We start from the raw sequence: 16,026 nt of genomic DNA, 5'->3' as shown, positions 1-16,026 counted from the left end.
GCAGATATACATGCAGGTAGAACACTCAGAAATGCATACATACATAAACAAATCTTTAATAAAAATGACATGTTGAAAGGGGTACAATGGAGAAAAGAGTTACATATTTAGAGGAAGAAGCAGTGTCCAATGCTCTGTCCTGTTGAGATCATTCATTTTATGCATCTACATTTACTTGTCCCTTACATTTGGTAAAGAATAGTGTAATAGATGTACTCTGTCACAAAACCACTGATGCTGACTTATCATATTATCCTGATTTCTATTTAGCTTTTGAAATAGATGCATTTTAGGCAAAATGCAGTATTGACACCTATGAAATAGTTTTTAATAAGTACACTTGGTATGTATGGCTAAATTACTTAAATCACATTTGAATTTGTACAATTTCAGACTATTTGGAGGGGAGATAAAATTATACATTATAAATCAAAGTTGATAATGTTTGAGGAGAACATCTTGTGTTGCTGCTTTTTTAAAGTTTAAAGTTTAAATTTACGGGAAGATTGGGAAGAGTAATACTAAATAATAAAATATTTTTTTAAACCTTTTTACATTCATATTTATGTTTTATTGTTTTATGTTAGACATGTAAGTAACAAAATTATTCTTTTAAAAAGATCTGTTTGTTTCTAGTGACTTTAATAACCAAAATACTAAAAAGAGTCTTGCTGTTTTATGTCACAGTGCCATTACATGCTGCTATCTTGTATCCATTTTGTTTTGTTTCAATAGGCCTAGATATGAATTGGTGTTAGTATAGCCACTTTTCCCCTATACCAATCCCTCCCCTTTTCCCCTTTTATTGAAAATAGATTCCTTTCTCACATAATATAGCCTGATTACAGTTTCCCTTCCCTCTGTTCCTCTCAATTTCTCCTCCCTTCCCCTCCCTTTTGGATCCACTCCCTTTCTGTCTCACATTAGTAACAAACAGGCTTTATGGGATAATAATTAAAATAAAAGATAAAACAAAAACTAGGTGGATGAGATAAATGAACAGAAGGAAAAGAGCCCAAGAGAAGGGGCATAAGTCTCAGAGATCCACTTGATTACACAGTCAGAAATCCCATAAAAACACTAAACCTGGAAGCTATAATGTAAGCACAGAGGACCTGGTGCAGACCCATGCAGGCCTTGTGCATGCTGCCTCAGTCTCTGAGTTCATATGTGCTTTGATCATGTTGATTTAGAGGACATTTTTTTTTTCCTGTCCTCTATTCCTTCTTCTCTTCTTTGGATTTCCATGAGCTCTGAGGGGAGGGATTTGATGGAGACATCTCATGTAGGGCTGAGTGTTCCAAAGTTTCTCACTTTCTGCATAATATCTGGCTGTGGGTCCCTATATTTGTTCCCATTTGCTGCAGAAGGAAATTTCTCTGCTGATGGCTGAACAAAGTGCTGATCTATGAGTATAATAGAATGTCACTGGGAGTCATTTTATTGCTAGTTTTTTTTTTAAAAAAAAAAAATAGTATTTGGTTTTACCTTAGATCCCTAGGCTATCTAGTGTGTCAGGTCCGTGGTCACCCAAGCAGTGTTGGGTATGAGTTCCATCTCATGAGTGGACATTAAGTCAAATCATGTATTGTGCCACCATTGCCCTAATGTATTTTGCAGTTGATCCACTGGTTTGAAGCTGTGTTGCTATTTACATTTATTTTTTGGTAGCATGCAGAGTACCTTCCTGTACCAGTGTTGCTAGAAGGCAGTGATGAAGGCTCTATGTAGCTACCAGTTCAACTTCTCCATGTTCAGTAAGTTGTGTAGGTGTTGTCTTCAGCAATAGGACCTTGGTGTCAGTTTATAGAGAGCAACCTATAGTTTTGGCAACAGCATGAGTAGTTTGAGGATTTCCGTAGGACCACATTAGCTAAAAACTCAATTAGATGTAACCAGTGCTGGTACTAGAAACTTCATTTAGTGACAAGAGATGGCCAGTTGGGATTCTGTGTCCCCATTATTTGACGATTTTATGTAGACCACCTTCATGTATATAAATATTTTAGTAAGCTTCTACTATTGTAGATTTCAGTACTACCTTTCAAATGGCTTAATGTTAGCTGTCTCTTCCCATATTCCCTCCCTCAACTCTCATTCCCCTCCTTATCCCCCATCCTCGTTCCAGCCCCCTCATCATCCATCCTTACCTATCTATTCAGTTTCCCTTTCCTAACAAGATCTGTCTCTCATAGCACCTTACTCTATACCTAACCTCTATGTTTCTACATATTATAGCTTGGTTATTATTGATTTAACAGCGAATATCCCCATAAAAGCAAATGCATTCCATATTTGTCTTTCTTGGTCCAGGGTACCTCATTTGGAATGATTTTTCCCTCTAGTTCCACCCATTTACCTGCAAATTTCATGATTTTATTTTCCTTTTTTCTCTCTATTTGATTTCTTGTTCTGCTTTGTGTTAACTTTGCATGAGAGTCTTAATATGGTTTAGAATGTTTCTAGTCTTCTGTCTTCCTTTGTCTTGATCATAAAATATTTTCATTAGCTTTCTGTTTTTATGGACACTCTCTTTCTCTCTCTCTCTCTCTCTCTCTCTCTCTCTCTCTCTCTCTCTCTCTCTCTCTCTCTCTCATATGTATGAAAGTTTGCTTGTATTTATGTATGTGCACCATGTGTATGCCTGGTATCCACAGAGGCCTAAAGAAGGCATTGGTCCCTTGGAACTGAACTTGCAGATGTTTCTGAGCTGCTGTTGGGGTACTGAGAATGAACTTAGGACCCCTGCAAGAACAGCAAGTGCTCTTTACTGATGAGCCATCCCCCCCACACACACACTGTGAAGTAACAATTAAGCACTAATTAAATGATATTAAATACAGTGACAAAATATAAATAAAGGTGAGAAGTTGAAAAATAATGTAAACTATAAATCCAGTATCACTATTGTAAGCAAATTTCAGAATCAATAGGAGCTTCCTGGCAGCACATAAGGCAAAGGGTGAGATCTAAGTGTTAGGTTCTTCTACTCAGAAAGGAGCCAACATTGTGTTGAACAGCTTTGCAAATTAGAAATTCCTCATTTGGCTCTTTTTTGACATGCTCTTTTATAACAGTGGTAAAAATTAGAAGGAGCCCTAAGTAATTGTGTTCTTTCTACATGTATATAGAGAGTCAAGGGCCTATACTAAAATTTGACATATACACAAGAAATACCTCTAATTGTGGGCATGTCTTGAGAAATTATCATATTAAGTTGTAAAAGTCTCTAACCAACTGAGCCTTTGTTAATGGAGATTGTAAATTAATGAGCACAGTTGAATTTTCTCAATTGGAAATACAAAGCATAGTTATTATTCAGCACTTTGTATATGCAAAACTCTTTGATGTTGACAGGTTTTTTAAATAGAAATTTAGATAATATAAAGAAAGAAAAGATGCAAATGAGACCCAGCCACATCCTGACAGGAACATTCACATACTTCACCCTAGTGTCTTGATAGTGAGCAAAGTCACTGCTTGCAGGAGAGCTGTAGTTAGACTGTTCAGAGTGTGTAGGATATAACAGTTAGTTGACTCTCATGGTCCTATGTTACACATGAACACTTTGATACAAGAGCACATTGTATGGTGAGGGCCTTACCTCTCATTCCCATTACTTTTGGACCCTTACTCCTATATCTTTTTGCACCCCTAAAAGGGGAGTTTCCTCCTTTTTTTCATTGTGACACATCATTGTTACCTATAGAGTTCACATTTAAGAACTACATTATCATCTTAGAAAAAATTTGCAAAGGAAAAATTGTCACAGTGTTGTAACTAGGGATATATCTTTGTGTTTAGCTGTGTTCATAGCTGTTCATGTGGGCTGCAGCAGCCTAGCATCTACTTTTATGTCACACACACAAGCATGACTTTGTTAATCTCTATAAAATACATAAACCACAAATGAGAAAAAAAAACACTATTTTTATGAAACTGGCTCAAATTTATTAATATAATTAGCTTTAGTTGCATCCACTTTCCTACAGATGACAGTTTCATTCTTTTTATGGCTAAATCAAGGAATTTCATTGTATATATGTGTCACATTTTTCTATCCATTATCCTATTGTGACACCTGGGTTTGGCTCCATAACTTAGCTACTGTGACTAGAGCTGTAGTGATCACTCATATGCAAGTGTCACTGTGACGTGCTGACTTGGAGTCCTCTGGGAGAATACCCAGGAATGGTATAGCTGGGTTATAGTGTACAGCTGTTTTTTATTAGCTAAGTAACATATATGGATTTTTATAGTAGTTGGACTGTCTGCTTTTAGGCCAGAATCATGCTTTTTTTTTTAAACTATGGCTATATTAGAACTTGATATAGATAGGAACATTATTCCTTTTCTTTAATTTTGCTTTGTTTTACTTTTGAGTAACTTTTGTTTGTTTGATCTCTTATTGGAATGTCTAATATGTTAGGCGTAAGTGAAAGTGACAGAAAAGTATATCTGAAGTAGTAATGTGAAAATATTTCAGGTGTAATAGAGCTAAAGACCTTAGTAACTCCACTTCAAATAAATTTAAAGAGCTCAAACACTTGAAGCAGTTTCAGATAGAAATGGAACAGCTTGCATGGGGCTACTGCAAGTGCAGAATGAATAAGTGTTGAAGAAGAGATCGCTGGAGATGGCTGAGACACAACACTGAGGAGCATAGCAGCTTGTGAAGAGTGGAGCTGGACCAGCAGCTGGAAGAGATGAACAGGGAGTTCACTTTGGTGTATGCATATGCTATTGTTAAGTGTTCTTGTGCTTAAGGAAACTGTAAGAATGGTTTGTCTGGTTTTTGTGTGATGGCTCCAGTAACTGTATGGTTAGTGCCAAGCCAAAGAAGGAAAGGAGGTGAGGAGACAGAAACACAAGACCTTTGTGGAGGAGAAATGTGAAAAATAGGTTGAGCATTTTCTCTCACTTCACCACTGGGATGACAGCCAGAGACACCTTTTGGATAGTGTCCACCAAGTATGAGAGGAGACAACCAACTAAGGCTTCATCCTGGAAATGGAACAGACAAGTGTGCTCCTACCATCCTATATTGATGCAGTTCATCTGGCATCGGGCCAAGAGCCTGGAGTCATACCATACTTCTTATCTAATAGGCCAGGAGAGAACACAGGAGGAGCAGCTCAAGTAGCTGGGGCCTGCAGACTGGACACCGTGGAAGTCTACCAGTCCCTCCCTGCAGAATTCCACAAGTACTTCAAGGGAGAACCTATAAATGCTGCAGGAGCCATCATTAGGATTTATTCTATTGGTGCCAAATACCATGTGCAGTGCTGCATCTGCTCTGGCCTCTGGTCCCCCAACTCCAAGACCAAGCTAGACAAGGAAGGGAGGAGGCAGGTTCTGGGGATCTCTTCCTGGTAGCTATCTGAAAGGCAGGTGATAATAAAGAAGTCAGTTTGTGATTCTAGCCACTGCCATCACTGGCTTACAGGCCTCTGTGAGGCCAATCTCCTGAAAAGGAAACCCTGATACCATATCTCCAGCTTCCAACTTTCTCCACTTCTGTTCCTGACACCATAGCCAGAATACCTGCACAGTGTCTTAGCTGGCCCTGTCCCAAGCTATTATCCATCTCTGCTTTGAGTGAGATGACTCAACTACCTGCATTTCTAATTCCCTTCTGTGTTGTGTCCAAATCCTAGGGAAGGAGAGAAATCACAAGATAAGCACCCAGGTTAGGGGCATGTGTCCCTACAAAGGAGGATTGGTCCCTCATGGTCTGTGTTCCATGTTTTATTTTTGTCCAGCCTTCCCTTTGGAAACTAGGCAGTGATGTTCAATAAACAATTTCAGATGCTCAAATAAAACAAGAACCCCACAAAAAGTCAATCAAAAACAGATAAACATAAACAAACAAACAAACAAAAAGCAAGACAGAAAAATGAAGAGCCAAAAGTAAAGGAAACCCTTGTAAATGAGAGAAAATTGGAAATTGATTGAGGAAGTAATGGTTTGGAAAAACCACATTAGGAAAATCATAGAGATGAAGCAAAGTATTTTTTTAAAGTTATGAAAGAAAAACACCCTTACATGCCAGAATTCATTCATGAAAGTCTCACTAGGTATGAGAAATGAGAAGATTTAGGAGAAATGTTGGCACCAGCACACTTCAGTGACCAAAGTGGGAAACATGGATCATTAGGACTGAGCCCCAGACACAACAAATAAAAGGTGTAGATGAAGTAAAATCTTCTCTCTCCTGATTTCTCTTAAATGTACACAGTTGACTAAAGCAAACTTCTTTCATGTAAAATTGATTTATGTCACACAGAAAAATGCTAACAGAACACTAGAGGGGGCTAGAAATGGTCTCATTTGGTGAATAGTTTCCATATTTTAGTGTCTAGAAATAAATGATTTGAGATTGAGTATAAGTCAGTAGCTCACTTGACCTGAGTAAAATCACAGTTACATGATTTTTTTTTCTTGAGCTTTGTAAATAAATACCAGACATTTCCTCATAGCACATGCTCACACCTCTCTTTCAAATCAAAGGTAGCAGTTACACAATTGAAAGGATCAGCAAAATAAGAGGTGTCAGGTAAACTAAATACAAACAGGAACAGTTACTATTCCATTCATTTATTGTTTCTGTAAATATTGCATAAGTGAGCATGAGAAATTTACTGGGTAAATAACTCATATCCTCTGCTATAATATAAAAGAAGATTTTTATTTTTAAACAGGACCTGACTGTGTAGCTCTGGCTGGCCTGGGAACTCATATGCTGGTATTAAAGGCATGCACCATCATGTCTGGTAATTTTAGTGAAATCCAGGGAATGGAACACATGGCCTTCCAGGGTGGTCAGCATTTAAGTGGACCAACACAGCTAGGAGGCTTTTTGAATGTTCTTTGTGAAGATGAGCATGGTGTAACTCTATGAGTCCTAGGAAAAGCAGCTGTTGTCACTAGTATAGTAGTAGAGATATCAGGAGCTGTGCTGTTGGTTGGGAATTTTGGAGTTTTGATACATTATGTCTACATCCACAGACATTCTGTAATTACTACAAAAATGAATGATGATACTTGTGAAAGAAACTATAGAGCTTTGATCTATATGTGTGTACATTGAATATATATATATAAATATATTATATACATATACATAGAAATTCACGTTTCTTTCTGTTTGAGGCATTTCTGTAAGTTATGCCTCTTACATTCTTATAACACTAAATGATTATTCAGTCTGACTTTTAAAATTCCAGTCTACTAAAAGAACCATCCTTCCAGGACACTACAGACAGGTCAAAAATCTTCGCTTATAGTAGAAGAATCAGTTTCTGTAATTGCTTAATAATGGCAAATGAGACCTAATTTGGAGTGTCTTTTTGTAGTGAGTGTCATTTTATTAAATGGCAAGACTATTGGACATTGTACCAGTGATTCCCTGTTTTAAAAATTTATGAAATGTTACAGTAATTATGAGGCCAGTACTTGGTACAGTAGGTAAACTGATATATGTCATTAGCGTAATACCTTTACATTTTATTGATTCATCATTTTCTGCTATGTTAAAATACTAGCTTCATTGCATGCATTGAAATTTCCTTTACTAACTTTGCCATTTATTGTCAAACTTGTGTCCATAATCCTTATTCTCTCCAATAATCTGACATGTTTGAGGGTGATAGTATTGATTGTAGGGAATTCAATTGAAAAAATTCAATATATTTAATATTTATTAAATTAAAGAAGTATTCTAAGCTTTGGGGATTAATATGATTGAGCTTATATTCTTTTATGAAAATATAATTACATCCCTAAACATTTACAATTAAAGGTTGTTGTGTGTATTAGAAAGGAAATATAATATATGTATGATCAAAGTTTTATGCTAGGATGATTAATTCCAGCCTAAAAGATTTAGGAAATCTTACAGAGAAGGAAGATTTTTAAGAGTTCTTAGGATATAAGTTGGTGTCAGAGGCATCTGAGATAGAGGACATGATTGACAGAATGGAAACAAAGGTGTGCAGGATATATATGGATAGACCCACAATTAGGCATGACTTTGTTTTAGAACACTTAGTGGGAAGATTAGTTTTATAATGAAGCCCTAGGATTCTTTTGATAAACTTAAATTGTTGAAGGCTTTGAGTATTCAAGTACTAAATTTGGATCATGGTTTTTGCTAAAGTAGTATTTACTCCAAATTTGTAGCAAGGAAATAAACTGATCAGATTATATGCTTTTCAAAGATAGGGTTTGAGATACAACTTTTAGAATCTATATGATTTTTAAATGGCCCAGAATGGATTATATATTGTGCTTTAAAGGGAAGTTGTAAAATACAGAGCTAGCACTAGAACATACTTATTGAATGTTGCCGAATTACTATAATATTCTTTCAGCAATATTCGGTATGTGTTATGGGGAGAGTAATATGTATTGTCTTTTTTTTTTTTTTCATTTTTTGAGACAGGGTTTCTCTGTGTAGTTTTGGTGCCTATTTTGGATCTCACTCTGTAGACCAGGCTAGCCTCAAATTCACAGAGATCCAACTGACTCTGCCTCCTGAGTGCTGGGATTAAAGGCATGCACCACCACTGCCCAGCACATGTATTGTGTTTTATCTAAATGTGGCAGCCAGGTATGGTGGTTCACACCTCTGAACCCAGCACTAAGGAGGTTGAGCTAGGTGAATTGCTGCAAGTTTGAGGCCAGCTTTTCTCAAAAAGCAAACAAGCAAACAGAATGCCTATATTCTTGAAGTTAGTAATGCTTTCTGGAGGTTCGTATTACAAATACCATCCTGCAACTTTTGTGGCAGTTAGACTTAGCTTTTTAGTTAAGCAGCATGTTAGTACATTTTCTGATATCTACATTAGGTAAATGGCCCAATTTAGGTGTTTATGGTCTATTAAATGATGTCCTGCCTCATTAGATTATTTTACAGATAATCTGGATATACAGGCTGCCTGTATAATGTTATATCCCCTTGTATGTACATTATATTAGTATGCCATCTGGCTTCCAGATTATGATCTTCTTGTCTTTTGAGTACTGGAATTTTAGGCATTTATCCCAACATACCTGAAAACTTAATGTAATAAGTTTTTATATTTTCAAGGTTTTAGTTATTAGTTTTTCAAACTTCTCTTCAGTAAAAAGATCTATTGTGTATATAAATTGATACTCAAAGTTCTCTGTGATCTTAAGGCTTTATGAGTAAAAAATTGTGGATCAGTTCATTTATAGTTATTAGTATCTAATAATAATAATAATAATAATAATAATAATAATAATAAAATCCTGTATTAGATACTGGGGTAAATGCTGAAAGATCAGAGAGAGACAAAGGAACAAGCCACATCTTACCTCTAGGACTCCTTAGCCTGAAAAAGCCTCTAGCCAAATTAGTTTCCTCAGCCCAAAAGCCTTTAGTTCCTGTCTCTTCATGCCTTATATACCTTTCTCTGCCCATCATATTACTTACTTCCTATTGCTGGGATTAAAGGCGTGTGACTTCTCAAATACTGGGATTCAAGGTGTGAGATCTCAAGTGCTGGGATTAAGGGTATGTGTCACCACTGCCTGGCTCTGTTTCTCTCCTAGACTGAGTCAATCTCATGTAGTCCAGGATGGCTTTGAAATCATAGAGATCCAGACGGATCTCTGCCTCCCAAGTGCTAGGATTAAAGGTGTTTGCCACTATTGCCTGGCCTCTATGTTTAATCTAGTGGCTTGTTCTGTCCTCTGATCTTCAGCCAAATTTTATTAGGGTACACAGTATATCACCACAGGTGAACAAATGTATCACCATTAATTATTAAACACAAAGGCTAGTTTATAAAAATAATATTTTCTTTCCAAGCTTTATTTTGATAACAAAAATTTGTACCAGTATATAAAAGAGACCACAGGTAATATTGTTAAAATATGTTTGATGATCCATAATAATGGGTTAGAGTAAACTGGTTATTTGCAAGCTGCTCTCAAAACTCTACTGGAATTGCCCATGGAGTACCATCTCAGCAGAAAGGAATATGCTCACTTATATTTTAGAGTCCATGAAAATCAGACTGGATTCTTTTGATATTTCATATAAAAATAATGCTTTATGGGTTTACTATGGGATTGAACACTGATATGATTTTAAAGTTATGTTGTGTGTTATTTGATCATGGAAATTGAAGCCGGAGATCCTGTGGGTCAACTTAATAGAGGAAATTTAGAGGGTGTAAGTTGCTTCATGTCAGCCGGGCGGTGGTGGCGCACGCCTTTAATCCCAGCACTCGGGAGGCAGAGCCAGGCGGATCTCTGTGAGTTCGAGGCCAGCCTGGGCTACCAAGTGAGCTCCAGGAAAGGCGCAAAGCTACACAGAGAAACCCTGTCTCGAAAAACAAACAAACAAACAAAAAAAAAGTTGCTTCATGTCTTCTATGCTGTCCTTTAACATCATTTACTGACTTGAGGTATCTTTCAACACTTCAATCTTTAGTGAAGGCTAGCTGCCAATATTATTTTAAGGAACGATTATTATGTAACTTAAAATTGATTAAAAATACTGTTAAAATGGATGATGTATGCCATGTAATAAGTAATAATGTGTTTATATAATACATTAATATTCTTTGTGCATGAGTATATGAATAAATGAATGCTAACTAATTCATTTTGTAAAACAAGTCCTTCTGTTCACTCTTCTTTCTGTGTGATGTCATTTATTTTCTTGGATATTGTTGCTGTAGGTTTTATATGATATAATGTGCTGTGACAGGGAATTCATTCATCATCTCTTAATTGTACTTTCAGTGTATGCAGGGCCTAAAAAGTTGGATATGCCAGTTCTTACTTTTGAAGAATTATTTACCAAAATATAGCAACATTATCACCAGTTTAGTGTATAAAGCAATAGGTAAATATGGGGAACAGTGACTTGGAATTCTATGTAACTCATGGAAAACTGTGAAAGTTGTCTAACTGAAGGCACCAACTAAATTTGATTGCTTCTGACTTGAACTCAGATTCTCAGAGGAGACTTTGATACATTTAAGTGGTTGAAATTAAATTTAAATTTAGAATGTTAGAAATATATGTGATCTTACACTGTTTACCTATTTTTTTCAGTCTGTTTTGTATTTTCTAGTAAGTATTTATATTATCCAGATATGTTTCTTTTATTTTGCATAAAACCAATACATATGACATCATTGGAATAAGAAGCCACTGTTCTATTTCAGGTCTTCTCACTGTAGCATGCTAATAGACAATGTGAGGTCTCATAGGAATGATAATGTGTAGCAACAATACTTACTGTACATTATCTGTGTAGACAATTTCTATAATATATTTACTTATATTTTGATATATAAGTAAAGATATATATATATATATACATATATATATACATATATATATTTGTATTTTTTCCAGGAAATATGAGACTAAAATTAAGTTCTAATTTTATAAATGTTATCATTTATTTAGAAAAATTATTAAATACAGATCTAATTTGAAAGTTCTTAAGAGAGAATTTTTTATTTTTTTTCACTTTTATTTTTATTATGAATAGATTGTTTTCTCATGCAATATATCATGATTACAGTTTCCTTTTCTTCTACTCCCACCTCCTCCCAACATCCCTCTCATCCGAATTCACTCCTTTCTATCTTTCATTAGAAAATAACAGACTTCTAAGAGATAGCAACAAAACCTAACAGAATAAAATATAATAAGATAAAAATGTTCACATCAGACTTGGACAAGGCAAACCAACAGAAAGAAAAGAACCGCAAGAATCTGAGACACAGTCATTCACATACTCAGGAATCCCATAAAAATATTGAACTGAAAGCTGTAATATATACGCAGAGGAATTGTTTCCTACCTGTATAGGCCCTGTGCTTGATGGCTCAGTCTCTGTGAGTTCATATGAGCCTTGATCAGTTGATTTAGAGGGCCTCATTATCCTGGTATCCTTCATCCTCTCTAGCTTTTACACTTTTTCAACCTCTTCTTTTGTGGGGTTCCCTGAGCTCTGAGGGGAGATACCACATTTAGAAGTGTGTGTTCCAAGATCTCTCACTCCCTGCATGATGTCTGGCTGTGGTTCTCTGTATTTGTTCCCATCTGCTGCAGGAGGAAGCTTCTCTGATGATGGCTGAGCACTGATCTATGAGTATAGCAGAATGTCATTAGGAGTCATTATATTGGTTTTACCTTAGGACCCTGGGCTATCTAGTCTCTGGTTCTTGGTCAGCCAATCAGTGCCAGGTATGGGTTTCATTTTGTCCAGTGGACCATAACTCAAATCAGACATTGGTTGGTTACTCCCACAAGCTTTGCATAATAAGCATAGTAATGAGCTTAACATATTTTGCAGGCAAGACAGATGGTACATCAAAGGTTTTGTGCTTAGGTTGGTGTTTATGTATCTCTTGGTAGCACACAGAGTATCCTCCTCTACTGAAGACAGTAGAATGGAGGAGTGAAGGTTCTGTGTAGGCACCAGCTCCACCTCTCCATGTTGAGTTGTATGGGTGTTGTCTATAGCAGTGGGGTGCTGCTGTCAGGTTGTAGAGAGCAAGCTATTTATCTTGGCAACTGCTTGAATTGTTTGGGGATTTCCATGGGACCCCTTTGGCCAATAGCTCAATTGGATATAATCCAGGTCTAATCAGGTGTTCTGAACCCTGAGTTTGGTGACAAGAGATGGCCAGTTGGGACTCTGACTCCCTATTATTTGGAGACTTCATTAAGATTGTCTTCATATATTTTAGGAAGATTGTCTTCATATATTCCACTGCAATTGATTTTTATACCATCCACAAATGCCCCTCAATTTTAGCTGTCTCTTCCCCAAATCCCTTCCTCAACTCCATCTCCCTGCCCCCTGCCAATGCCTGATCCTCCTGTTTCCCTTCCCTTGACCCCCAGCCATCCATAAAATATATTCTGTTTCCCTCTCCCAGAGAAATCCATGCATCTCCACTTGTTCCTTACTGTATAACTAATCTTTCTGGTTCTTCAGATTGTAGAATGGTTATCATTTACTTCCTGGATATTACCCATGTGTAAGAGAATAAAAAAAAATACAATATTTATCTTTCTGGGCCTGGGTCAAATCAATGAGGATGATTTTTTTCTAGTTCTATCCATTTGTCTGCAAATTTCATGATGTCGTTTTTTTTTTTTTTAAACAGTTGAATAATACTCCATTGTTTAAATGTACCACATTTTCTTTATCCATTCTTTTGTTGAGCAACATCTTGGTTGTTTCCAGTTTCTGGCTATTATGACTAGAGCAGCAGTGAACATGTTTGAGCAAGTTCTTTTATTGTTCAGGATTATTTTAGCTATCTTGAGTTTTTTGTTTTTCCATATAAAGCTGAGAATTGTCCTTTTAAGATCTGTTAAGAATTGTGTTGGAATTTTGATGGGAATCAAATTTGCATTGAATCAGCAGATTGTTTTTGGTTGGCCAAAAATTAAATTCTTATTTTATGAAATTCTTATTATCATTTATTTAGAAAAATTCTTAAAATATAAATCAATTTTGAAAGTTCTTAAGAGACAAATTAACATTTTAATTTTATGTGGATGATTTAAATATCTTAGTATATTTTAATCAAGCAGGGAGTTTTATTTGTTATGTTTTTGTACCTGTGGCTTTTATTTAAGACACATTTTCACATGTGTTATTGTTATATGTAAGTGTATACATTAGTGAACATGTTATTTAACTTTACTACTTGTTCATTGATTTTGCTATCCTACTAAATGTTTATGATTATATGTTTATGCATGGCCTCATGGAGAAACATTGACTATCTGTTACAGTTGAAAAACATGTTTTTAAACTCCTTATGAGAGAAACTCTCAATGCTGGGGATTTGTGTATATTTTATTTGTTAACTGAAAAAATCAACACAATCCATTGTTATTTTTGAGAATACCCGTGTTTTATAAAAGGAACTAAAGGAAAGTTTGATAATTAGGAAACAGAAAACATTTTTAAACACTGGGTCATCAGTCAGGTTATCTGATGCTTGGACACATGCTTTAGAGGGAGTGTTGCTTTCTAAGGTGCTTGGGAACTGGAAACGAACCTAGCAAACATCTGTCTTATCTTGATATAGGCTGTCTGTTGGACAAGAGTTGTCGTGATACCCTTGCAATTTCCCCATGGAACTAACTGCAGTAAATATAAAAAAGTTTGACTGGATCAAGGACCACGCAGCCCCAGTTAAGCCCCTTTGTGTATCGTCTTGGACCTTCCCCTCACAGCCTCATCTTAGTCTATTGTTTCAGATATCATTAGAAGTCTTTTCTTCATTGAAGAGGCTAGGATGGATGTTATTCCAGTTTCAACTAGTGCTCCCAGTATCTCCCTGTGGCTTTTCAGCTATAACTGCATGATCTGCTCTACCTACTTATACTATAGCTCTGCCCTTGCCCACTCAGCTCTTTAGGTAGTCCTTCTTTATCTAGGTGACTTTGGTGGTTCTTAATTGCCTTTATCTTCCATAAGAGTTTTGTTTTTACAAATTGACTCATGTCTTATTTCTCTAAAGTAAGTTTTCTCTGACTGGTGGTCTGCAACAGAAGTCAACATGCTAACATTTTTTAAATGGTAGTTTAAAATTAGTAGATTAAGTACAACTACTAACCCTTTTAAGTATTCATAATTTGAGTAGAATGTATGGTAAATGTTATTTTATAATACAAAGTCAGCCAGAGAAGACAATCAGATAGCTTTCTTTTGGCAACATCACTACCCGCCTAAATCATCATTTCACTAAAGAGTTTTAGAAATTCTGGCTGCATGTTTCTTTTGTAGTATATATTTAGGAAAAAATAAATAAAATTTTAGTTTTAAAGTGGCATATTTTGATACTTTTATTTTGAGATGTGTGAAGCAGTGATTTTTAAAAAATAATTAAAATTGAAAGCTTTGAGGTGAGAAATAATGTTCTATATTTTACATAATTAAGTAAAATGAAATATCTGATCCAAATAGGGCAGTTTTGCTCATTTCTAATATTGAAATAGCTAAATATATTTTAATGTAAATGTACCATCTATAACATTGGATACATGTGATTAATTATTCATTTTACCTTTGTCTTCACTTACATCTGGTAATTAGTGGTTTGCGAACAGTTTGGAGGTAAAAAGACTATAGAGAGTAGTCAGGCCACAGGTAGAAAACTGCTTGAATTTGGCCAGATATACTTGGTTTGCAGTGTTTGTAAATACTTGGATTAATCTATAAACTGAATTTTTCTAAAAAAAAAAAAAACAAAACAATTCACTGTTAATAAATCAAACAGCTTTCAGAACTGAAGTGAAAGCAGCAAGATATGCACCACTCCTGTCTAGTGCCAGATATATATATATATATATATATATATATATATATATATATATATATATATATATATATATATAATAACTATCATTATGTAGTTGTTTCTTTGCTTTAAAAATTCAAAGTTTACTCTTACTTTAAAAAGAGTATTAATGACCCTTTATTTTTACAGAGTACCTTCAAGTTTAAGTCTGAGAGTGATATTCATTTGGCAGAACATCACAAACAGGTTCTGTATGATGGGAAGCTTGCAAGTAGTATTGCCTTTTCATACAATGCCAAGGCCACTGATGCTCAGCTTTGCCTGGAGTCCTCACCAAAGGAAAATGCTTCTATATTTGTGCATTCCCCACACGCGTTGATGCTCCAGGTAAGTGGATGGGCCTTTGTGTTCATGCTCTCAACACTGAGAGTGTTTTCATTTCCTGCAGTAAGCACTGCTCACCTACAAAACGTTACTGCTTTTAAGTTTGAATTCCTAAACCAAGCCTCTCTCTTCACCTTTTGACTTACTTGGAAACTTGTTCCATCTGTTATCATGTGTTTCTGTGTCCTTTGAAGTAAAATCTGTTGACTTTCTGAACATGAAGTTGCTAGGTATAAAAAATACTCTTATTTGAAAATGTTTTTACCTGCCAACTTGAAAATTGCTTGAATGTCCTTAAACCTAATAATATTTCTTCTAGAATAAC

At 35.6% G+C, this 16,026-nt stretch overlaps 1 protein-coding gene across 8 annotated transcripts in view; it reads left to right on the top strand.

The window, feature by feature from the left end:
- Nbea (neurobeachin) overlaps positions 1-16,026 on the top strand; it is a 545,747-nt gene that overhangs the window by 90,052 nt on the left and 439,669 nt on the right. For all 8 annotated transcript variants that reach the window (XM_076574103.1, XM_076574106.1, XM_076574104.1 and 5 more), the window contains one exon: positions 15,507-15,704. In XM_076574103.1, coding sequence (XP_076430218.1) covers positions 15,507-15,704 — 198 coding nt within the window. The remainder of the gene's footprint in view (positions 1-15,506; positions 15,705-16,026) is intronic.

Source organism: Peromyscus maniculatus, chromosome 6 (genome assembly GCF_049852395.1).
Source record: "Peromyscus maniculatus bairdii isolate BWxNUB_F1_BW_parent chromosome 6, HU_Pman_BW_mat_3.1, whole genome shotgun sequence".
Taxonomy (NCBI): domain Eukaryota; kingdom Metazoa; phylum Chordata; class Mammalia; order Rodentia; family Cricetidae; genus Peromyscus; species Peromyscus maniculatus.
The sequence above is the reverse complement of the archived record's forward strand: the minus strand, read 5'-3'. Positions and strand labels throughout refer to the sequence as shown.